General features: G+C 44.7%; 1 protein-coding gene across 1 annotated transcript in view; it reads right to left on the minus strand.

Annotated features, from left to right (window-relative positions):
* Positions 1 to 611: 611 nt before the first annotated feature.
* ANXA5 (annexin A5) overlaps positions 612 to 26,154 on the minus strand; it is a 28,134-nt gene continuing 2,591 nt past the window's right edge. The window contains exons 3-13 of the mRNA XM_081077120.1: positions 17,583 to 17,667; positions 16,486 to 16,580; positions 15,263 to 15,376; positions 13,611 to 13,701; positions 11,095 to 11,174; positions 10,610 to 10,666; positions 5,986 to 6,079; positions 5,049 to 5,144; positions 3,431 to 3,489; positions 3,078 to 3,200; positions 612 to 1,112 (exon numbers count right to left, since the gene is read on the minus strand). Coding sequence (XP_080933246.1) covers positions 1,050 to 1,112; positions 3,078 to 3,200; positions 3,431 to 3,489; positions 5,049 to 5,144; positions 5,986 to 6,079; positions 10,610 to 10,666; positions 11,095 to 11,174; positions 13,611 to 13,701; positions 15,263 to 15,376; positions 16,486 to 16,580; positions 17,583 to 17,667 — 957 coding nt within the window. The 3' untranslated portion in view covers positions 612 to 1,049. The remainder of the gene's footprint in view (positions 1,113 to 3,077; positions 3,201 to 3,430; positions 3,490 to 5,048; positions 5,145 to 5,985; positions 6,080 to 10,609; positions 10,667 to 11,094; positions 11,175 to 13,610; positions 13,702 to 15,262; positions 15,377 to 16,485; positions 16,581 to 17,582; positions 17,668 to 26,154) is intronic.

Below are 26,154 nucleotides of genomic sequence, written 5' to 3' on the forward strand. Positions count from 1 at the left end.
GTAAACCAACAAAACAGAAACTAACTCATAGACACAGAGAACAGAGAGACAGTTGCTAGGTGGGAGGGGATTTGGAGGGATGGGTGAAACAGGTGCAGGGATTAAGGAGTACAAATTGGCAGTTATGAAATAGTCACAAGAATGTAAAGTACAGCATAGGGAATATAGTCAGTGACATTATAATAACTACATATGGTGCTAGGAGGGTACCAGACCTACCAGGCAATCACCTCGTATGTTATATAAATGTCTAACCACTATGCTGTACACCTGAAACTAGTATGATATTGACTGTCAATTGTAATTTTTTAATAGATAAATTAAAAAGAAAATACCAAAAACAAGTTAATAATAGGAAGAAAAATAGCACTCTCAACTTTTAGGTTAAGTTTTAAAATTAGAAGAATCATAAGCATTCCGTTAATTACCTCCCCTTATTCCATACTGCAGGGAAAATTCAGTTTATGGTGTCACATTTCAAGCTTTTCACCCAAAAAGCCAACTGTAAACTGAGTTGTTAACTGACACCATGGTCAATCGACTAGCTTGAAAAAAGATACCACTGTTAAATAAATAAATGAAAATTTAGAACCACACATCCACACATAATGTAGGGGGAAGGAAATGTTTATTTTTCATTAATCTTTTGAAGGCAATCGCCATAATTTTTCAGGTTTAATTTTATGGCAAACTTGATCAGTAACACTTCCAGGAGTTCACAATTTCAAGGCTAATGTTCCAATTAAGGTAATATGGTTATCAATTGAATATAAATGAAGCTCTTTAAAAAGGCTAAAAGCAGTCTGCCCTCGAAGGACAACGGAAATGACGCAGACTTTAGCGGCAGTAGCACAGGTAGACTCCAGGACGGCAGAGGTCGGAGAGAAAGAGGCTAACTGACGCTCAGAAAGAAGTACCGCGATTTTCTTCTACACGTGTGGTCGTTACATGCTAGTGTGAGTAAGGCACGCTGACAAGCGCTGGCATACACAGGGTGCGCGGGCGGCCGTGGCGGGCAGGCGCGGGGAGGGGACGCCTCTGGGTGGCGCTCAGTCACTTTCTCCTCCACAGAGCAGCAGGAGGGCTTTCTTGTAGTCCCCAGACGTGTCACCCTGAAACCGAATGTTGTCCGTTATCTCCATGACTCAAAGAAGCCACAGAAAACTGAAAGTAAGTACCTGACAACAAATGTTATTCATATATGACTTTTCTGCCAAACAGGGAGCAAAGCAGGGAAAAATCCCTCTGTGACTGTCACAGTGAAACACGCCCGGTCGGTCCCCAGAGTGGAGGCTTTGCCGCGTCCCGGTCTCACCTTTCCGTGACCTACCTGTAGTTTAACAATAGATCATCCCCCTGCGGCTTGAGCTCGGGAATGTTCCCTGTCTCCCCCAGTTCCCTGTTTTAAAAAATGACCCTGAAACTTATGATTAATGCCCTTAGGCTTATTGATCACAAGCTCAGTGGTCCACCAGGCTCCTCCCATCATTGTTCCTGGGTTGCTGACGCCACCATAGAATCACGTGGCTCCATCAGAGGGAAGGCTTCATGCAGACCCCAGAACCTTCACAGGGCCTCTAGAGGAATGCCCAGATTTTCCCTTAAATATCCCAGGCTGGTCTGAGAATGGTAAGGCAGTTTTTGGAGGTGTTAACTTGCTGCCTTCTCAGACCACCGGTGCTGATAATAAACGCTTTTTCTGTGACCCAACTCCTGTGTCGGTCTATTGGCTGAGCGGCGCAGGCAGCATGAGCCCCGGACTCGGTTGGCCTCCGCTTTCAACATCAGGAACGTAACTTATGTCTGACTTTCTAATTTTACCCCTGAAAGCACAGTTCTATCTAAGACAGTGAAGTATGTTCTTCCCTCTAGTAAGAGAACATGGACGCTTTCACAACTGTATTCAAATCCAGCTTTCTGGACAAACTGTGAGTCTGCATCACATCGTTTATGTCTGGCTAAGGGGGCGATGCTGGAACTGCCTGGCTGTCATGGCTTTGCCTGAAAGACAAAGGGCAGGATATGCTTTGCATCTGCTTAGCCCATATGTAGATTAATGCTTCAAGCTACGAGAGCGCGGGAGAACTCTATAGCCCTTCAGCCGGCAACACCACACACAGTAAGTTAAAAGCTGCCTCAACTGAGATGCTGCTTTGCACATGGCTCAGATTCCCCTACATACAAAAGAAGAGGGCCATGGAGGGAGGAGGAAAGAGGGAGGGGAGGGAGGAGATGGAGGGAGGAGAGGAGAGGAGATGGGAGGGGAGGGGAGATAGGAGGGGAGGGGAGGAGAGGAGAAGAGATGGGAGGGGAGGGGAGGGGAGGGGAGAGGAAGGGAGGAGAAGGGAGGGAGAGGAGGAGAGGAGATTGGAGGGGAGGGGAGGAGAGGGGAGGGAGGGGAGGAGAGAGATGGGAGGGGAGGGGAGAGGAGGGGAGAGGAAGGGAGAAGGGGGGAGGGAGGGGAGGAGAGAGGAGAAAGAGGGGAGGGCAGGGGAGAAGACAGGAGAGGAGGACAGGAGGGGAGGGGAGAAGGGAGGAAGAGAGCAGCCAGGAGGGAAGGGGAGAGCAAGGGAAGAGAGGAGGGGAGGGGAAGAGAGGAGGGGAGGGGAGGGGAGAAGAGAGGTGAGGAGGGAAGGGGAGGTGAGGTCAAAAAGTCTTAAGCCAAATTTAATTCTAGACCACAGCGCCCCTTTGCTGTTAAAAGGACAAAAGTGATAGTAATACCTAAGCTCTTTACTTGGTTCTTTCCTGAACTATGAACCAATACCAGAGACAAAGTGATAAGAGACAATAAAGGAAAGACAGGGCTGGGCCAGGGGTTGGGTTTGCTGAGTCTGTGGCCACTACTCAATGAACTCCTACACTAAACTCGCCCACAGCCTCAGCCTCCCCACGAGCCAGTTTTCCTTGGGGGCATCGAGCACTTCAGGACAGTGTCCCGCTTAGGAAGAAGTTACTGTCACACCACTACGACTTCTGATGTCACACAAGAGTCGGGGTCTCCCAGCCAGGCCGTGCCTGCCGTATACTGATCTGCCGCGGATTTCTAAACATAATTGAAAGAAAGGTTCTAGTACCTTAATCATGGAATACAGAGAGGTGGCGAAGTTCTTCCGGAACTCCTTGCGGATGTTATACAGGTCAATCTCACTCCTGGAAACCACCACTCTGATGAGGGTTTGATCATCCGTTCCAGCGCCCTTCAAAAAGGAACAAGAGGCACATTGTGTAAAAATATCAGCTTAGAGCATCAAACTCCCCTGAGTTGGGGCAAATGAATAAAACAACACAATTCAGTAGAGCTGAGCTACATGTTTTAAGGGAAAGAAACAAAACCCCAAGTCACTCATGTAAAGCATAACTACACAGGAGAAAGACAATCAGTAGAGAAACAGACGAATTAGATAGAAGATTCAAGGTGTGCACTTGCCTTCATAGCATAGTAGAGGGTTTCTGCAAGGTAGGCAGGAATGCTTCGAATGGATTTCACTGAGAAAAGAAGTAATATGATGTCAGACGGATTAAGTAAATGAAAAGCAAAGGCTGCCTCATGCTTATGGCTCTATTTCTGTACGGGTATGAAGTCACCAGCTAAAGGACAGCTCATTTGCAAGCTGAGCTGATCTCCTTACCACAAGCATTTCCATATGTACTGGCCTGGCTTACAGCTCTCGGTTCTACACAGACAGGCGTGTGGGACGGGGTGCGAGCTCCCCGACGCCCCTTGTTCTACAGCACCCTCTCACTATAGCAGTTGGGCAGCTTGGGAGGTTATGCCACAACCCTCTTCATCCCCGATAAGTTAGACAAACATGGAGGAAGTTTTCATCCCGTAAGACAAGATTACTACTGTGTCTAACCTTTCACACACCCTGGCCTGCCTTCCTGTAACTGTGGTCTAGGTATTCCCTCCAGGTGCTTACTGTCCACGAGGCTCGTACAGCAGCACGAGGCATTCCCACTGCAGTAGAAACGCCCAGATAAGCTGAGGACAGGGAAGCAGATCATCTTTCCTAAACATGTTCGAGTTCACTGTGCGGGAGGGCTGCTCAGGTCTCGGTCTGCTGAGCTTCAGAAACAATCATTTGAAAATTCCTTATATACAAAAATAACAATCCCTCAGCTGGGGGTAGGTTAATTCTCTTGTCCAGTGCTTAAGAAAAAAGCCACCAATGACTGAAAATGTCATATTTATGAGTATTCTAAGCACAAAGGGGATGTCCGATGAAAATGCATTAACTGCGGACTCAAATGAGAGGCTGCTTTCGGTGTTGGTTCATGCACATCTTTAGCTTACTTTCCAGGGGAGAGAGGGCACAAAAACTCTCTCCAAATACTCATTTGGCATTTGAGCTCAATGCCAAATACTCGGAACAAAAGCAGACAGACATTCACTCCACCCCGTGCGACAACTAGGGCCACCGGGCACTCATTAGGTTCTCCCTGGATTTGGAAAGTATATGATACTACAATAACCTGCACAAATTCGGTGCTCCAATTCTTTCACATTATTCTGAATACTTAACTAAAATAAAATTCCAAATTATTTAATCTAAAAACAACCATCGTTACTTCTTCCATTATATCAACGATACCTTTTCTAAATCAGATGCCCATTTTTCAGTCTGCTTCAAAGCTGTGAGGATGGTACTCACAAGGATACATTCCAGAGGTACCAGAAATAACATGTACAAGCCCCTGAGATAACGCCCACATTTCAGGAACATAATGAAAAGTAATATATTTGATGCAGCTTCAAAATGATTTTTGAACAATTCTCTTGGTTTTTCCCTAGGATCAGATGAACTAACCAGATAATCCTGTATTTCCAATATCAAACAGACTTTGAATTGGAAATTTAGTTTACTTCACTAAAATGTAGTTTACCTCATGCCATGATAAGCTCTTCTTTTCATGAATATGTGGTTATGTTCAGACACAGCTTCAACTGAATAAAATGTTTCACTTCTTAGCACCATAAGTATCATATAGATTTTGTTTATAAAATTATAATTTTTTTGTAAAATTTACATCGTAAAATTACCTACCAACAGCAAGGAGTAGTTGCTCCAAATTACCACAAGTCTCTCGGTCAATGGTTTCCTCAATTTGAAATCCTGATATAGTCATATATTTATCAAACACTAGAAATAGGAAAATGACAAGGATCACTCTTTCCAGAAACAAGACGTTTACTCTGACCAAGCATAAACCTCCCTTTTCCTTGATGACAGAACCCTGATTTTGTTCAGAGCCTCAACGCATCAAGTCCTAAACAACTGATTATAAATGTTCTTTGTTCACTGATTTCCCACCCCCTCCTTACTAGTTACAACCAATTTGCTGGAGAGGATTCTGAGAACTCGTTCCTTATGAATTGTGATAGACTTGTATGATTAGTTTACCCCTTTCTTTTCTTCTTGCTATGAAAATGGTTGGTATGTTTGGAGCTATAGCAGCCATTTTCTGACAATGAGATACCGAGCATAAGAAAGAAAACCAAAACACTCCAGGACAGTGGAGCAGAAAAATAGAAGGAGCCCAGATCCTGCCAAATTAGTCAAGGAATCCTACCTACAGAGCCCAACTTTTAAAGCTACTATTAGTAGAGTTTTCTGTCACTTGCCACTGAACTGGCTTCCACCCGATACCCCAAGTACGGATGAATATCCAGAGATAAGGTTGTGGGTACACGTTCCAGGAGGAGGTATTTGGAGTGAGTCACAGTTCCGTGATTTGTGACTGAAATGAATAATCTAGAGGCCTAGCTCCCTCGTCACCCTCTGATAGCAAAAGGTGGGTAGTTTGGTAAAAGCTACAATAGCAACAAAGAGAATGAGATTTCTCAAGGTCACCAAGAGCAAGAAATACAAATACTGATTCATTCAGTAAGCGCCCATTATGTAGCCGGTGTTTTGGCATACTGGCTCCTGTGCTTCCAAAATTAACCCAAGTATCTGGAGTGTACACCTTTTTTTCACTCACCCCTTCTCAAATGAGACACACTTCGTGTTCCAAAGATGGTGATAAACTTCTCTTCGTCCGTCCCCCATTTAAGTTCTCCAGCCTGAAACAAAGCCTGTGAAAATTTCAACCACAATTAATCAAGTTCCTTCACCTCACCTCCAGGTTCTCAGAAACACATACAGTGTTTCACTCACTGAATTATTAATTCACCTGGTCCATCGTCCTGCACTTGTGATTCTAACATTCCTCTCTTCTTTCTGAGTGGTGAGCTAAGTTTACAGCTGCCTCGCAGCTGGCCGGGTCCATGCTACAGAAAACTGCGGGTCACAGCAAAGGCGCAAGCCCTGGTGAGGTTCAACGTCCCCAACACATCTGCTGAGAGTCCCAGGCTTTCAAGTGGATGGTGTGGTCTGGGGGCCGGGAGGTCAGCAGAGTTCTGATGAGCTCACTGCTGACGCGCCCACCTACAGACTTGAAGGAATCTACCGGGAGCTGAGCTGTCTGTCTGCCGTTTGTTTTGCTTGCTCGGGTTGTGTTCCGGGTTGTGTTCCGTAACACCGGGTGCAAAGTAACTCCGTCTTTTGTCTTTACAAATGAAAGCTAGCTTAAACAAAGCTAGCGACAAATTTTCACATTTCTAAATAATCACAGTGAATTTTTAAAAGGCTGTGGATACAGTAGAGTGCTTAGCACTTATCATTTACTTGTTGAATAGTTTCAATTCCATATTTACTTGTTTACATGGAAAGAATATATGCTTTCCAGTGTTCTTATAATTGCTGAAAAAAATTTTTTACAAACATCATCATTAAATCTGAGTCCACTTATTGAGATGTAGATAATTTATCAATACCCAGAGAATCAATAAACTGCCTGTACTATCCTTTTAGTTATTTATTTCGAGGTAAGTAAATCTATTAAGCCAAAACACATACAATTTGCTGAGAATGCTCCTGAAAGCTGCCCTCACCCCAGAAGTGGCAAATCAATAAGGACAGGAAGTGACCGCAGCATGTGTCTGGATGTAGAAATTTTAATCACAGTACGTTTAAGAATACAGATCATGGTGGTATAGATCTATTTTTTATTCTATTTCCAGAGACTAAAAAATGGAATTATATATTTACACTCAACTTTGAAATTAATTATTTTACTGATACAAATAAACAGTATCAACTCTGGTCATGCAAGCATGCGCTTCAAAATTGGGAAGAGAATTCCTATGCAAGTCTCAAAAGTAGCTCAAGTTTGGAACTATGCCATGGTGTTGCAGACCCCTCTTAAAATCACCTTTTAAATCAAATTACAAAACTAACACGTTCATTGAGAAATCTTGTAAAGCAGACAAAAGTGTAAATAAAATAAAAATTCCCGCAAATACCAACATCCTGAAGACACAGGTTTCTAGCCCTGGTATGTCCTGTCCACGTAGGTAAGACATCCACACGCTTACCACCCAACAGGGCTCATCCTGCACCACAAACACTGCAGGACTGCCAAGGCCCGCCAGCCTCACCAGCTTTGTTTCCAGGAATTTTCTCTCATAGGCATAGCGGCTGCCTGCTCTATGGGAATGAGTGGTGAAACGGCGATTTTAACTATAATCTCCAGATTTTCTTGGAAGAATTACGTTTGGGATCAGTTCTAAAACTGCTGTTCAGTAAATCGCACGCAGTAGTAACGTTGGCCATCTTCTCTGGCAGAGACACCTAAGCTGTTTTGTCCTGCTTTTACGTGAGGACACCTGAGTCCGCGGAGCTGTCTGCATGGGGACGTCACCCCCACAGCCCACCCACCCCCGAGGGGCTCTGCAGTCCAGCCCAGGCAGTTTGATAACCTCCGTTCACTGCCAGTACAGAGGCTTTGGACTCAGGAAAGTCTCGTCCTCGTCCTCATCTGTAAGTCTCAGATGAGGGGCTTCATCTTCTCACTTACAGAGCGGGAAGGACATTTCTAGCGCGTCACTGACCTCACGTAATAAATGCACTGAACAGTGTCAGGTAACCAACAGCAGGTGGTCAATTAACACGGATCCCTTCTCCGCCCAATTCCCCCTTCGTCCCCCAGTGTCGGCCTCTCCCGGGAAAGCAGAAGGCCAGGACGTGGTGGGGAGGAAAATCAGTCTAAGAAGTGAGGTGGGGCACGTACAGAACGTTCCGCCCCCCGGTGGCTTATCAAGTCCTGGAATGACAGGAAAGCTGTGAGTGCCAGGTATCAGTGGAGAAAAAACTGAAAAGCTTATGAAAGGGCCCTTCAGGCATCTGGAGTTCCTCTCCATTACGAAATCATAAATTCCCGTTAGTGATACCGCCCAGCTGCCCTTGCCACAAGGTATACATGGCAAGGTGTGTTCCTTTCTCTAAGGCTGAAAGGATCACTGCTTCCAGCAGGCTGAAATTAATTACATGTTTCACAAGCAAAGACTGAGCACCAGGCAGCACGCTGTGTGGCTCCTGGCTGAGAAGGTGAGGAAGTCTGGATTCCTCAGGCCGTGATCAGACGTAGTTTCCCCATCAGGGGTCTGGAGGGTCACGTCCCCTGCCGGACAGCTAAGTGACACCTACAGGCGGCCTCGGGACTCAGTGTGGTCCCAGGACCCCATGGCATCACCCACCCGAGGGCTTGTGAGTAAAGCAGAATCGGGGCCCCTCCCAGACCGCGGAGTCAGAACGTGCAGTTGAGGGAGGTCCCAGGTGGTCAGTCTGAGAAGCACTGCCCCACAGAGAGAGCTCTGAGCAGAGAAGTCACTGGAAACAGGTGAACACGGTGTCCACTCAGCCCCTGCCTACTGCAGCCTCGCAGCAGCTGCTAACGGCCCTCGGTAACCATTCGGCCGCAGACCCGGCCCTTGGAAAGCGTCCAGGAGTCCTACCTACTGAGCGGGTGCACAGGTCAGCCTGTCCCCACCGAGCACACAGCACTCAGCGCCTAGAAAGCAGTTATGGAGGTCTCGGTATGAACGAGGCCCCTGACAGCCAGGACGAGGGCTTGTCGGGCTGCTCCGGTCCCTTCCCCTCCACAAGGGGAGCTGAGCTAGACCCGTGCTTCCCATCAGTAGTTAATAAACCCTCCTTCCCGCACAGAAAATGAGAGAGGGGGCTAATAGAGGAGGACGCAGAGACTGACATCTAGTGAAGGAGATGGGGCCATACAAGCCCAGATGGAATCCACTGCTACTTGTGGGGCCATGAGCTTGTTTCTCAAATCCCTGAGCCTCAGTTTCTCTATCTATGAAACAGAAATTGTCCCCTGTACTTTAGTCATGCAGAGATTCACCCATCAGTTACTTACCGAGTGCCCCCTGTACACTAGAAGCTGAGGACCCAGACTGCACTGACAGCTCAGAGGGAGGGCCCAGGGCGGGCAGTCGGGTAAACAGGGAGATACGGGACTGGGTGGCGAGGATAGTGACCAATGTGGGCAAGCACAGTCTTCCCCGTAAGGGGCACCTGGGGGTCAGGCTGGGCTTCCTGCGAAGTAGCTAACCTGAGGACTGACCCTTGAAGAGGAATCTATAGGGTAACTGGGGGTGGATGGGGTGGGAGGACAAACAGAGGCAAGTGAGAGAGAGGCTGGAGGTTAAGAAAACAAGGGGCAGGTAACAGAGCTTATGAACCATACTGAGGGGCCTGCACGTTAGCCTGAGGACGGTGGGATCCACGGAAGGGTTTTCGGGTTTTCAGCAGGGACGTGACACAACACGTTCACATCGTGTAAGGGACAGCGAGCCCTCAGTTAACATCGTTTCCTTTCCCACTCTTTCTCCAGCCAGGCAGAGACAACAGCATTCCACAGCCCACCCAGAAGAATAACCCTGCTCTCCTCTCTCTCCTGTTAGCAATCGGATCACACGTGCAGTGGCTGCTTCACAGTCAACGGGAGGGGGGCGTGACTATTCCTTGTCCACTGGTGTATGACGCAAAATCAGATTGTATTATATGTTTTATTAACTGACACATGTGACCAGGGAGCAGAACTACCACATGTGATTCTGGGAACCCAAGTCATACCTTTATTACCAGTTTCCAGTTCTCCAGTCTCGTGTGTCATGTTTCCTAACACTTAATTCTACATCTGATGCTGTAAACCAGAGACCATAGTGGGGTTTAAACACTTAATTGCAAATTTTCATCTGGAACTCACTAAACCTCAGCCAACAAAAGACCAATCCTACTTAGAATTCTCTCAATGGAAAGGTGGAGGAATTTTGTCATCTACTACAACAATTTGTCATCTACTATATAACAAAACACCATTTATCACTAAAATACTTTATTCTTTACCCTTTCCTGCCCAGAGACCTACTGCCTCTTTGCAGAGGGTTCAGTAACACCTGTGTTTTCTTGGGCAATTCTCTATTTTATGAGTGTTCCATAATCACACACACAAAAGCTAAGATATCTAGGTGGAACTCACAACTTACGTAATGTATTTTCTTTCATTTCAGCTTTGGGATAAAATATTTTGCTGGCCAGACGAAAATGAGAGCCATCTACAGACATGGCTCTCGTGACTTGCGAAGGGCCCATAAATAAGATCAGTTTAGATGCTATTACAGCACACGTTATGACGTTCTCACTACCATGGGTTCTTCTTTCATCTACATGTCATAATAAAGTCATCTCATGTTAGTGTCACTCACCTGGGCATCTTGTTCAACCCGAGCTTCGTCAATTGCAGTATCAGGGTCTCTATTAGCCTATGAGAGATAACACGGCACATTACTGAATTACATGAGCATTTTCATGCAAAAGGAAAAATGGTTCCACCTGATGGTGATGCACATAAACCTTTTTCTCTTAGGAATCATAGGCTTTTATTAAGACCACATCAGTCCTACAATATTCCACATTATCACACAGCACTGTCCAAAGCCAATCAGACCCTCTTGACTGTAAATTCTGTGAATAGAAGAGGACAGTGAAATCTGAGAAAACTGCATTACTATAGCTATGAAGAGTTCCGGTCAGATCTTCTGAAACACAAACAAATACAGGCACCATACAGCCAGAATCAAGCAAGTACCAGAAATGATGAAAAGAATTTTAAGTGCCCTTACTTAACTAGATTCAGGCCGGTCTAGTTTCATATTTTTTTAATCAGTCTGTAAATGTCTCCACCCAGTACCTGAAGGAGAACCACCAACATCCTCTGGTAGTACCCCGAAGTGTCCCCCACCACGTCATCTTCCAGGCTGGAGCCATACTCTGCAACAGAATAATGTCACATCATCTACAGCTTCTTTCAATGAGGAAAAGAAATCCTGCCCCATTTGAGCAAATGGAAGAGACATACAGGAAGAAATATTCGATTAGCACAAATATTCTCTACTCTATCTCTGAGTGCTCGAAAGACTAAAGGCAACTGCTCTAAGTGAGTGGCTGGATGAAAACAAATTAGTCTCCCATCAGCATTGGGTTCCAGCCTAAATTATGACTCAGCCTTTTGGATATGCTCTCAACCAATGTAGTTATTTATCTGTAGACAAGCAATGACACTTTATTGTGTTTTCTTTCACATGGTTTACATGACTGTTTGCCTCTAATAGTCTAAGTTTCCTTTCCTTGGGCACAGCCTCTCCTTCCCCTAATAAGAAATTTTTCCTCTGCAGCAAATAAAGTTAACTCTGAGACACAGCACTGATATTTTAAAATAGTCCCCTTCCCACCTCTATTTTCAGCTATTCAACATGAGACCAGAGGAAGGGGACAACAGGACTACAGGAGTCTGTCTACAACTCTTCACTCTCAGATAGCCCGCTGTCGAAAAAAGGGGGTAATACTCTCAAGTATTTCATCATCATTTGAAAGCAGACAATCTTTAAAACCTGAAACTTCTATTTGAATAGGTCCAAAAGAAATACATGTTTATTTCAACCAGTTACCCAAATACAAAACCTTGGAGGAATCTTTTATTCCATCCTCTACTCCAACACCATCTGTGATTAAACATCAAATCCTTTGAAATGTTTCTTTTCCCTCTGATTTATTCCTCTCACGCTTCCACCCACCCAGGCTGGGCCATAACTGCCAAGCTTACCGTCCCCCAACTCACAGCTGCCTCCTGATTCAAACAGCCTCCTGATTCAAATCTCCTTCTTCCTTCAACTGTTCCTTCAATACTCCACTGCCTACTCGGGGAACCTACAGTTCAAGTCCAAACTTCTAATCCAGTCACATGACACCATCTGCAACAACCTAACTGCTTCTTTGTCTCCACAATGGACATGCGTATTTCCTCCACTACAGTCAGCTTCTCTGTTCCTCCTTCAGTACACCTTCCTCAGTGCAGTCCGTCATAACACTGCAGATGGTGGGTGACCAAACCTCCTCCCTCTACACTTACTCAGACCTACCTGGTATTGAAATCTGGCTCAGAATCTGACTGCACCGTGCAGCCTCTCCTAACCTCCAAAGCTAGGTTGACCTCTCTTCCCTGAAGGAATTCTTCCATTTAGTAAGTTTGGTGTTTGACATGAGTTTGAATTTTACTGCCCTTTAACTACTGACGTTTTTCTAAGTCATGTCACCCCTAAATAGACGCAGATTCCTTGTACACCTTTGGCATCATTCATGGCACCCCGAGCGCTGCCGGACACACAGCCAGTAAACAATAACATGGCTGAGTGGGGTGGCACACGCAGGTGTATACGCTGTGGCATTCCTTTTGTCATCAAGCAGCACAGAGGCTCACTCTTCAATGTCAGCAGCCCCAGAGAGAGATTTGAGCATTACAGAAAATAAAAGTCAAAGGCTGAGATGCATGTGTCTCTTCTGCCTTAGAGGTCGGTGCCCATCCAACGATAAACTGAGAAGCAAGAAAGAAAGACCCAGTGCTTCGAAAGGTAATTATTTAGTGGCTGTGAATTTCACACTGTTCTGACTTGCTGGGTTACAACCTCATTTCTAACATAAACAAACTACGCCAAGACAGAGACCCACTGTCCTAGATAAAGGCACTGGGCTTGGAGGCTGCTAACAGACTGACGTCTGGATGGTCTGGCCCCCCTTGGTCAGGTGGGGAAGAACCTGTTACAGGAAATCTGATGAGAAAAAAGAGCTCTCTACTACCTTGACTTTTTAGTTCATTTTCTTGGTTCCATTCACAGAATATGCTTCAGAACAAAATCGTTTGGTTTTTTCCCACAAAAAAAGTAAGACACACCAAAAAGAAAAATCAAAATGCAAAGTATTCAAGCACTGCCATTAGCAGAAATGACATACAGTTACTCAAACATTTTTAGCAACTCTCATTTGGACAAAGCTTATTTTCCTTTTAGATAACTCTTAACTTCGCTAACATAAGACTGGATTTTTATAAGGAAGAAAAACTACTCACATTTTAAAGTTAATGTAAAAAAAGACCTGTATATTCCTACACTGGCTGCAACTTCTCTTTAAAAGTAAACACTATCTTCCTCAGAATGTTCATATAAATACTAAAATAGTTGTGCATATAGTAAAAGGCGGTCATTCCTCTACTAAAGGAGAAACCTCACTTGGATTACTGCTTATTATCCATTCACTCCTTCATTCATCCGGCAGCCACATGTGCCTGCCTCCTGTAACTTGGAAGACCTGCATTCACTTTAGAGAAATAAAAAAGACAGCAGAGATGAAGGAAACCCAATTTGAAACACGTACCTTCTTCATAAACTTGCTTTATGGCTGTCAGCTCTTCAGGGGTCCTTGAAGCAATAATTTCTGTCAGTACTTTTTCATTTGTTCCAGCTCCCTAGGTGGAGATTTATTTTTAATAGAAAAAAAAAAACATGTCAATAAGATTAAAAAGAAAGTGATTTTCCTAGAATAGATTTACCCAAATTGCATTAATTATAGAAATAATATCCAACATAATATTCATTTCTTTGTATATGAGTTCTATTAGTGATAGAAATAAGAAATGTCAAATTAATTTTCTTTCCAAAGATAACTGTATCCCTTTCTGTCTAATGAAAAATGTTTATTGCATATATGAGTGCATACATGCATATAACAGATTATGTAAATTTGCAATTTTATCAGTTTAATTCTAAACAGTTTAAAAGTAAAACACTTTAATGAAACATGAAATTTTAAAAAAAGGATAAAATAGTAAAAATGTAAACTTTACATAGATTTACATGGAGGAACACTGATACTTAAGTAATCTCTATCTCAAAACATAACTCACTGCGCCCAAATTAAGTTTTCTATGATCCACAGGGAAATTCTGCAGCAGAGGTTACAATAAATATAGCATTGCTTAGTTATTAGGAACTGAATCAGCAAAAGGAATTGGGACTTTCTGTCTGGATTTTTGAAAAATAATTTTAGCCAGTTTTCCATTTTCTGCTTATATTGATCCTGTTGAATTAGAAGATACAAGCAATAATAGAGTTGAACTTAATTTCAAAACCTTACGGTTCTTTGTATTTCTGTTTCTTACCAAAAATCAAGCACAGAAAAAAAATCTAAGTTTATGGTCTGGCAGAATTTCAGCTACTGCTGACATTTCAGAAGCATTTCCCCAAAATGCCCTTTTTTCCAATAATGTAAGATTTTGTTTATTCCAAAAGAATCACCGCAGGAAAACGAAGAAAATAAGCATGGAAAAGCCCCTAACTTGATAAACTTTCTCCTCCCTCCACTCCTAAAATCTCTGAGCCACATATCTCTTGGTTGTCAAATTTGTTTCCTTATGCCTTCATAGTCTAACCACTAATGATTTAACAGCTTCCTGTCCCTGAGTCAGAACCAATGTTTCAAATTAGTCATTATTTATACAATATTGCAAACAGTAGTCATGGAAATATACATACAGTTATCTACTACAATGAAATTATAACAAGTTTACCAGCTACTATATTTTAGTGTTTAGAAGGAAAGGAAAGAAGCAAAGGGTATAAGAACACTTTTCTTGTCTGAAAATTCTCTCTGAAACTTACTTTCTTAACCTAAAATGATTAGCAATATTCTTGTTCCCTAATCAGCCAACTTTCTATTTTAAAAGATACAATACCTAATCTGTAACATTTTTAAAAACACATTTCAAAATTAGAAAACAGGCACGAAAACAAAACAAAAAAGGCTGCAAAAGCATTAAAATTCTATATAGCCACTATTATTTAACTAGACAAAAAGATGAAATAACACACTTGTAATTTTCTCCTTTCTATCTTATTGCCTCCGACTGTTTTGTTCTCCAAGAAATCCTCACAGAAATCATGCCAATAGGTTTAATATGAAAAATAAGATGACGTAATGATCAACACACCCGGCATCCCTCGTGAGGAAAGTTCCTCGAGCTCCTTTACCTTAAGAGCGTGTTTCAGTTCATAGGCATCATAGAGCCAACAGGGTTTCATCAAAGCCACAATCAGTTTTTCAAATTTTCCAGTCAGTTCTGACTTCAGGTCGTCCAGAAGGTCCTAAGCCACATAAAATACAAATTTGTGAGCCACACTCTTCTTAAATATGAATGACAGCCTCTGCCCTGATGAATTCTTTGTGTTGCCATCTCCAGGGAGAAGCAAGACACATGAGCGAAACGTAACCCCACAACTTTGAATAATGTACTTCCGACATCTGACCAGAAGCTGAAGCTAAAGCAAAGCCACTTAGGTGTCAATGTAGTGGTTTTCAAGAAATGTGTTTCTTAACTTCAAGTTAAAAAGAAATACTTTAAAGTAGGCTAAAAATATTTTATTTGTAAAATACTCTTCTGAGAAAGATGTTATATCTTAAAAAGAAAAAAATTCTGCCAAAAAAAATCATAAATGCATTTTTTACAAAAGACAAAACTTGACTTAACATACCTAAACAAAACAAATTTTTCTCTCCTTTCAATATCTAATAATATTCTAATACGTAACGGGTTACATTCATTGCTGTGCTCCTGTTCACGGAGGGATACCGTGGGGAAACTATGTATATCATTATGAAAGGAAAAGCAGTATTTCCCATCTGTTTCAGTTTCAGCACAGCAAACAACTAGAAATTGTTTTGTTTTTCTTGCTTTGCATTTGTTTCTCAATAAAATGATGAACAAAAATTTTCAGAATAAAACTGCATTTAACTTTTTCATGTACACATTATCATTCAGCAACAAATTTAATTTTTACTTTGCTTTGTCAATCAAATAAGAGGATTTAAATCAATGAATTAAAACCTCATTTATGAAAACACCACTCCAACAGAAACCACGACTGACTGTCCTAACAAAACAGTTATATAGGTGGGCACTTAGAAAACACACACGACACCACCCTGACGGGACACAGAAGACGGCAGTTATCACCAGGCGCTCTGAGCCATCCACAGCATCACAAAAGGAAAAAGCGATTCTGTGAGGACCAGCTGGGTGAGCGTTATATACCAACCCACAGCTGACGATTAAGAAACTGGAGAAGAACAAAGGTGTAGGAAAGTCAGAATCATTAAATAAGTGAGGTTTACAAAGGAATATTCGTAGATTTCAAACCCGTCTTAAAACACACAGCTGCTCTCTCGGTCTACTTTGGGATGAGTGCGGTCTTACCCGGCCGTACAGCGTCTTAAAAGCCGCGGCGATTTCCTGGCGCTGAGTGTTACTGCGGGAAGTCAGCAGGGTCAGGATGCTCTCCTCATCCGTGCCTGCAATTCAGGTTCAAACAATGACATCGGGGCTCCCACACGCCCTCTCTGTCCCCTGTAATCGGCTCCCAGTCACCCCAATTCCTTACCTCATAACATATATTGCATTAAATCATTTATTAAACTATAAAATTTACCACATGTAAAATGTTGTATTTCCAATATCTACTCCCCACTATCCCTGGTGCACTGTGAAGTAGGTGGAAAAATACTCCTGACTTTTTAAAAACTTGGTAGACCTCATTTTTCTTGCAACAAATAGTTACTCAGATGATGGCTAGTCACAAGGCACAGTATGCTGGGCGTTATAGGGGCCTGGGAGAGGAGAAAGATGTGGAACCTGGTTTCAAGTTACAGACAATTTAGGGTCAAAACACAGAAACATACACACAACTGTGAGCTAAGGCAGAATGACACGTGCCCAGGAGAGGTCCAGGTGTTAAGGGGATTCAAGAGAAGTTCTCTGAGCCCACAGGAGCTGAGGGAAGTGTGGGGAATGCTTTATGGACAAGGTGACACCCAGTCCTGAAGGACAGAGGGATTCTGACAGGCTTTTAGACTGAGAGGGAAAAACAGGCTTTCCTGAAGAGCAGATAACCAGCCCGTCAGGGCGGGATCAGAAAGCAGGAGCAGCACGAGAGGAGGGGGACCAGGTGGGCTGGGACAGTCAGGAACCCTCGCAGAAGTCGGCATCTGCCTGGGCCAACGGCAAACGTGGCAGGGGGCCCATGCTCAGGAGTGTCTGCTTCTCTGCTCAGTCGGCACCCACACAGGTAAAGGTGAAAGGCCACACAGCGACGAGGCTGAACTTAACACCTGTTCAGGTCTGGACACTGAATCCCAGGGATGGTCAGTCATATGATTTCATCTTACTGTACTTTTCCTCTTCCTATACACTTCAGATCAAAATATTCTCAAGTTAAGCTTACTGAAAATCAGTGACTTTTGTTTTGAGAAACACATGTCGCCCTGTTTGAGCAGAGGGAGGGAGGCTGAACGTACCCAGGCCTTTCATGGCATTCCGGAGAGTCTCCGCGTCAGCCTGCGCATCAAATCCAGGGTAGTCGGTGACCGTGCCTCTGAGAACCTGAGATAGGAGACATGGGGGCACTACTCACAGCACGGCTCGAACAGAAGCACACGACATAAACAGCAGCCCGCTGCTCCGGACCATGTCCCGTCCTAACGAGACGGACCACTTGACAAGCTGTGTCACCCTAAGTGAGACGGGAAGTGGACCACCGCCGGTGCAGCGTAGCAGGCAGGATCAGTGCAGCGCATAAGCCATCGGGGCCCACCTGCAAGCCCTTACTGGGAAGGCATCGCCCTCGTGGAGCCCAGCAGCACCCCGGATTCGCTTCCTCGCAGGCTTCTTCCCAGGGGTCCCTCCCCACTGCAATCTAGGGGTGTCTGTGCCTGCATGCAAGTTTGCTGCCCCACCCAAGGCACTGAGCTCCAAGCAAGGCTCTTATTACATAACTTGTCACCTAGGCCTGTTTCTTTATCCTTATGAGGGATTTGAAGATAACCCTGAAAACATACTTGGTAATTCATGGGCCAGAAGAATACATGTCTCTGCATTTAGAACTTCATAAAGGTATACTGGAAAACATTCTTTGTAAGGTTTCTTGCTGCACATACAGTGCTTATAACCAATACATTTTAATGTTTACCCCCCAAAAAAGTCTGTAGTATCATCAGATACTTATTTAGCATCAGAACTTTATTGAGTCATAAATTTATCTTATGATAAAGGGAGGCTGGCAGCATTTACTTTTATCAATAAGTGTTTTTTAAAGTACCTCAGAACTCCTGCTAAGGTTCCATCTAAAGCTGAGAAACAAACAGCAATAAGGGGGGAGGGGCTGAGAATACCTGCCTGGTTTACAGTCATTGTGCCTTACTGTGAATGCACGGAAGCATGATCACCTACGAACAAAGGAATTCCCACCTCAGCCTCAATTGCTGCATTTGCAACAATCTCATAACACCAACCAAATGAAAACGATGATAAGAAACATAGGCATGGGGTAGAACTTCCACAGGCACAGGTCAGCCCAGTGACCTTCTCTCTTAGGTGGCACTGAATTATGCCTCCAGGAAAAGCAGCACTCATGGACTCAGCAGAACAGACTCTCCTTGACCAAACTTGGGGCGGCTCCTCTGCGCCCTCTTTACCTTAGCGCTGCTCCTATGCCTGCCTACCCCGTTGTAGCAGGAATCCTGCTAAGTCAGCTTAGGGAGAATCCCCAGCCCATGAAACCTCCACTGAGCCCCTCGCCCTGCTCATTGGCTATAAATCCCCAGATGCCTTTGCTACACTTGGACTCGAACCCCATCTCCCCTGTTGCGACAGACTTAACAAATGTCGAGACAATTTAACAGTAGTCTCTCCTCTGATTCAAGGAAAGAAAGGTTCTTCTCTCCTCTGAACAGTCCCCATGAGACAACCTACAGTGTTGTGATTATGAGGCCAAAGAACACAGTCCAAAAGAAGTGAAGTGTTTCAGTGTGGTCTCCCGGCCCCACAGGGTCGCCCAGTAGCAGCTCTCATGCCCTCTGTCCTGAGCTAAACAAAGGATGGTGGCCAAGGAAAGTGGGGGAAGCCTCGCTCCCTCTCAACTCATCAGGGAGGTCATGGAACTAAGCCAGAGCTCTTCCTCTATCAAGGGGGAAACCCACCCACACACCAGGCTTGTGTCCACTGCCACCCCATCTAAAAGCACAGAGGAGGCATAAAGACCAATAACTTCCCTTCCATTAGTTCTACAGTTTGAGCCATGTGCAACTGGAGAACTGAACGCTGGCAAATTCTTCTGGTTCTATGTATGTAAGAGTGATAGCTTGGGGGGTAAATTGGTTAAGATTTGAGAAGATGGTCCATCACAGCTGGAGTGGGTGGGAAAACTTTACCTAACAGGATGAACTGCAAGTCCCCCGTCAGTGGGACGACTTCAAGTCGATTATGAAGACACCACGAATATCATTACACAAATGAATAGATACCATGTGAGAACTTAGTCTGACGCATAACTTAGTTCACCTGTCTGTTTATTCACTCACTCAGTAACCATTTTTTGAATGCCTTCCAGGTGCCAAGTATTGTACTGGTCAGCAAGAAAGTCATGACCTCTGAAAGCCAGGAGAAAGCGGCAGGCACGTAAAAATGACGGGCAGTTGAGTACACACAGAGGCTCCCCCAGGGGGACAAGGGCACATCGGGAGGGACTGACTCCTGGGAAGAGGGGAAAGAAATTGGAGAACCGTCCCCAAACGTCTTGAAAGTGGCCTGTGACGTGGCAGGCAGGTTCAGGAGGCAGAGAAGGGGAGGCAGATGGTCTAGCACACACAGACGTGTGGAGACTGGAGCAATCTGCTGAAGGGTTAAATATTACCACAGACTGCAACAAGCCATACTGTTGGACAAAAAACCAACCAGGGAAGGTCCTGGGCGAGGAAAGCCTTGCTAGGAAGTGCCGGCTTCATCCTGTGGGCAAGGGGAAGCCCTCAGAGGACAGTGTCCACTCTGCACCGTCGTGTTACTAGGGCAGCGAGGGGACAGCGGAATGGACTGCGCACGAGTGGAGACCGGGGGACTGCTTGAAATTGCAAACACGGAAGAGAAGAGGAGCTTTAAGTGAGGAGCAGCCGAAATGGAAAGGCAGAGGGAGACAGGATGGGGCCAGGGCAGGAGAAAGCACTTAGGATGGCACCTTGCTGCCTGGGGGACAGGACGCTGGGTTGGCCTTTCCCACAGCTGGCCGGCGGGAGGAGGCAGGCTGTGGGGTGCCTGGAGCTGGGCGGTCGGGAGGCGTCACAAAGGGCAGTGATAAGGGGGCAGAAAGAAGAGCCAGAGGAGAAGGGACGGTCAGCTGCAGTCAGAAAAGCAGCTACCACCTGCCGCGTGCGGCCACGAGCCAGGCACGAGCTTGGAGCTTCCCGTGGGCAACCTCACGGAAACCCCATTTACAGGGGAAGAAGCCCGCTGCCTGAGCAAGGTCCGGCAGGTCACCCCGGGGACCGGCAGGCGAGCCAGCTGCAGAGCTGAGACTGGGGCTCTACACACAACGCTGCGGCCTCCTAGAGGCCAAGAGAAAACCCAAGGGGGTGACGGTATGGCTGCCAAAGGAGAAACACGTTCTAAGAGGAAAGGGAGAAAGGGCACATCCAAAACCGCAGGAAGTCAAGTTTGAGGGCGGGGGGAAGGCCCCACTGGACTTGGTAACCAGGACTCAGTGGCGCTAGAACCCTGCCCGGACGGCCCTGAAGCACGACGGCTCTGCAAACATGCTTTTAGAAACACTATCCAGTTTATGGGCTACAAAAAGTTGCTAACACAGAAGTTAAAAACAGCTGAGGTGAAGAATAGAGGAGACAACAGAGATTTGCCTTAAAAAGGAGAGACATCTGACCGTGAAGACTGAAGGAAATCAGGTGAAGACAAAAGAGAAGTATCCCCAGAATCTCAGCCACTATGAACGAGAAGTAGCTGCTGGCGGTGTTTCTGAGAGCTTTCCAGAAATTGGGAAACATTTTTGTTACATTCCATTCGGTCAGAGTCACTGTCAAAGCCAGCAAAGCCACATAGTGGCTCAGGGGCGAGACGTGACTCAGACATGAGTCACCAGGGCAGAACCCTCATGGGACATCCTGTCCAAGCCCGTCCCGCCCACACAAGACAGAGGGGCAGTGGGCAAATGTGACTACATGACTCAGACGAGAGGGTGTCCCCTGCTTCCTGTGGTTCCCAGTAGCCTCGGGTCGAGCATTCACACCTCCCCAGGTGAACCCCAAGTGTACGTAGGTATACTGGTCGCCTCACCCGCCTTTATCCTCTGCCACCAGTGCCTTTCCAAGGGAATTACATATATTCTCAGAAAATACATGGCCACAATATATAATTCGCCCTTTTAACTCTCACCTTCAAAATTATCCAATCTTCCAGCTCTATAATTTTGTTGGCTTTTTTTGTTTGTTCTAAATGAAAAAGTTCTTTACCTTCTAGCTATGCTTTCATAGCTACACCTTCTAGCTATGACTAGCTATGCCAAAATAAACTGGATAAAATTAAACCTCCAAAAAGGAAGGGTTGCTTTTGTAGACACAGAATTTAAAAACACAGGAAAATAACACAGAAATAACAAATTCAGATTTAAAGATGAGGACACGTTCACCTACCTGGAACATTTTAAATCAAAGCTTTCTGGAAGGCACGGGGGGGAACGAAGCCCTCTGTAAGTGTGTCTTTCAAGTACAATGAAAACACCACACAACACTCCACTCAATACTAACAAGGAGCCAGAAATTGTAAAGCGAACCATTACAGGTGATGACGGTTCAGTGCGGTGCTTCTGAGGTTTCACAAAGTACCTCTGGAGGCCACCGAGAAAGGGGGGCCCAGGGGAGGCCACATGGGCAGAGCTCTGCCTTCCCGCTCCAGCCAGGGCAGCTCAGGTCTTATCTGACAGAGAGCACAGGGCCAACTAACATTTCCATGGGCCAAGAAAAAAAGTGAAAATTATTGTACACAGGAAGAAATGAGATGAGCAAGAAAAGAGGAAAAAGCCAGTGTGACATGATTACAATTTGAGCTGCAAAGTAAAATAAATAGAAAAAAAAAAACCCAGAACCTCCAAGAGGACGGAGGGGTACAAACACATACAATCAGGGGTCAGAGGTAAGATGTCACGCCCCTGTCCTTACCCTTTCCAATCCCATCAGAAAAGGTGACAGTGAGAGCTTACAGCCTTAAGTTCAAGTTGGCCTGTAACTATTGCTTAGTTTTGCCCAACTTCCTCTCCCTTTCATGTTCTTTATTTTTGCTTCTTCCCATTTCATCTAATTATCCTACTACCTGTGACCTCCTTCAAATCAAGTGTAAGGGGACAAAGCATCACTATAAAGCAGTTTAAGTTAAATGCACAGTGGTAGAAAAGAAGTTTTTAAGTAACTTAACACAAAGATCGTGTCTGTATGATTTAGATTTTTTGTTGTGTCTTTAATGCTCCCATGACTACCTCCCTGCCAGTGTAAGAATGTCTTCCCTTGGCAAATGCCAATAAAAGGGAAAGCTAACCTGTCCGTGAACGATGGAGATGCCGAATCAGTAAGTGGGAGAAGGCATTAGCCTTGATGATCACACATGGGGAGAACACATGCTCTAAAAGGGGTACCTAACTGTCCACTGGGCTTTCTGTGCAGAGTGCTTGAAACGCTCTATCACACCAATTCATTCACAGCAATGCCTCAAAAATAGCAAGTTTGTAATTTCTCCCCTTAGAGAAGAGTGTGCCCAGATGCACAACTTTATTTCATTCTGTATCTAAACAAGGGGCAGAAATCTAATGAACACGGCTGCCCTACACAAAGGTAGGAAATGAGTTAGCTTCAGATCCTCTTTAGTTATAGGAAGAGGTAAATGACACATAATCAAATGGATGACCTGTAGAGACCAGAGAGGATTTAAAGATCATACTTACCCTGCTGTTTACTAGATGGCACCAACCTAAGTGTTTTACAAGGAACACAAATGCAAGAAACCCACTAGTGGGTCCCCCTAACCTGCACTCGTTACCCAAAGAAAACACCATCAACCACTTGGTCAAGCAAGCCTGTCCTCCTGCCCCTTCCCCACCAACCGCCACCACACTTGGGACTCAAACTGCCCACTCTCTCCCATAGATCCCTCCCGTCTAGAGTCCCAGCTGCTGCGTAGTCTAAGGCCTGGAGATTTCACTGGGATTATTGGCCCAGATTCTTAAGTGGCCATCCAACATCCAGCTTCCGTCTCCTTCCCCGCCTCAATCCCCATACGGCCACCCCACCTCTGCAGCCCCCAGAAACGCAGCATCACATTGGCACCAGGCAATCTTTGTTAAACACATATCTGACCACTGCACACCCCAATTTACATCTCTTTGATAGCTCTCCATTCCCTACAAAGAGATTCGTATTCTGTGCCTTCTGAAATGCAAGACAGGGCTCGATGTCCCCACCTGCATGCAGCTCCTGGTCGTGCCAACCCCTTCACACTCCGGAGCCTTTACTTTTGGCATCCTTCCTTTGTCCCATACAACTAATGCCAGCTAGGTAATCTCAATTTCCTCTTCTGTGAAACAGAGATCGTAATACTTTTTTCCAAAACTGTATTATGAGCATGAAATAATGCATACAGAGGGTGTAGCAATGCATCTGTTACAGCAATAAATCTGAGTTGTTTCCCTTTATCTGCCCCATGTCTAACAATACTTGGCACATGGTGGGAACTCAAAAGCTTCATACATTCATGCACACATTATGCATGCATCATGCATGAATGGAAGGTAAAAACAACAGCAACTGGTGTCCGAAGAAATGACGCCAACTGGAATATGCATTCCTTCCAAATAATCAATTGCTTATAGGAGTACATATTATATAAACTACAAAGCTGAAAGGCTGGGTCCAAAAACCATTTAAAGCAAAGGTCTTAGGAACATGAATTAAAGACAAAAAAAATGAGCTGGTGTGTCTGTGAAGTTTTAGAACAGCATACAGGTTACATGAATACAATTCATTTCAGAAATGGATCTAGGTGTAAACATATTGTTATATTCCTACCACGTGACACTTAAAGTAACTAAAAGAAGAAAACCACCGACTGCCCACCTCTAACTACCCTGCCCCAGTGTAGGTCTCCCAGGGGGCATGAGACGCCAGGTGAGGGAACTAGGTTTGCTGAACGCCAATGCACAGCAGCCAAGCAGCTCTGGATCTAGTTCTTCGCATCCCAAATAGAGACAAGAGTCTAAGGAATCAGGAACTGAGCCTAACCGGAGGCAGCACAGGCCCTAATGAAGATCCCGAGAGGGCGTCGTTCACTACACAGCGGCCTGACTTCCAGTGAATGGCCTGACAAGCGGCCATGCACACGTCCACATGTACTCCATCTTCTCTAGAGCGAACCTCAGCTCACACTGACTGGTTTACATGGACCCAGCGTGCTGTGCACAGGACCTTTGTAAGCTGTCACGGCACAGCGGCTTCATGTCAACCCAAGACTTTCCTAATCAATCCTCACACAGGCAGCAAACTCTGAGGTTCACCACGTTTCTAGTGAAAACTTACGTAGCCTGATTTCGCCCTCATAACACTCCTGCTGCCCTGAATATATTAACTCTTTATAAACAACCTTATAAATGACACCAAGTTCAAACTGCCCCAAATCTAGTATTTTAAAGTTTCACTACCTTAAAGAAAATTAAAGGTATAAAAGCCTTAAACTGAATTAAAATGTTTAAATGGATCATGTCTACGCAATACGGCCATCTTTTGATTTTTCCAAACCAGGAGTACAAAATGTACTTTTAAGTACTTCAAATAAATTAGGACATCTATGAAAAATGTTGGCTTTAGCTAAATAGTGACATGAAAAACCCATGTGAGCCAGTTAAGCATTGAGAGAAATAGATCAGGATCCAATTTAAGAAATTGGATTACGGAAATGACCCTAAACCTAATGAAAAATTCACATTTATATAATCAGAAGATTGTTGAAAAAAAAGAAGGATTCAAAAACATTTTACTATGTATAAATAATTCAGGGGATTATTAACAGCTTTTTGGTCATGCTCGGTAAATACTTTGAACTCTCTTCTACCTAAATTTAACATAGTTAAAGATGTTACCAATCCAATGACCACAGTAATTTATTGCTCACTTAGCAAAGCTGATGTTTACTACCATGGAGGTTGTGGTTTTGAAGCAGGGCCTGGCTGGCACCTCCACAGTAAAGGCCTCTCTACATCCCGTACTCACCTTTTCCTTGATCTACCTGTAGCTTAACTTCCTGTGGTTTGAGCTCCGAACCCGTCCCACCCAGTTCCCAGTTTTAGAAAATGGCCCTGAAACTTATGATTAATACCCTTAGGCGTATTGATCACAATCTCAGTGCTCTAGCATTCTTTCCAGGCTAAATCCCATCATTGTTCCTGGGTTGCTGATTCCACCATAGAATCACGTGGCTGGAGGGAAGGCTCCATGCAGACCCAGGGAACCCGGGAACCCTCAGGTAGCCTCTGGAGGAACATCCAGATTTACCCCAAATCCATCTGAGAATGTTTATACAGTCTTTGGAGGTGTTCATCTGTTGCCTTCGCAGACCACCAGTGCTGATAATAAACACTTATTCTACGGCCCAACTCCTGTATTGTTCTATTGGCTGAGTGGCGCAGGCAGCATGAGCCCCGGAGTCAGGTGGCCTCCGGTTTCAGTTTCAAACCATATGAATATAAAACCATTCAAATGAATGGGTTCAAACATAGAGAAAATATTGTCCAGGAGTGTTTACATGCAGGCACATTTGTAATTTATATTTTTCTTGTGTGTCATGGAGGAGACACACTTAGTTAGCCATGTTCTCTCAAAAAGACGGGGAAGCCTCACGTTAGACTACTTCTCTCCATCACAGCAGTTAATTCATAGAATCCCACACATTTCCATGCTAATGGACGAGGATTAGGACCAGAAAGAGGACAGAGGTCACGTGGTGATTACCCTACCATTGCCTCCAGCTCTGAATGTATTCACCCAACAT

The sequence above is a fragment of the Rhinolophus hipposideros genome (assembly GCF_964194185.1).
Source record: "Rhinolophus hipposideros genome assembly, chromosome: 16".
Taxonomy (NCBI): domain Eukaryota; kingdom Metazoa; phylum Chordata; class Mammalia; order Chiroptera; family Rhinolophidae; genus Rhinolophus; species Rhinolophus hipposideros.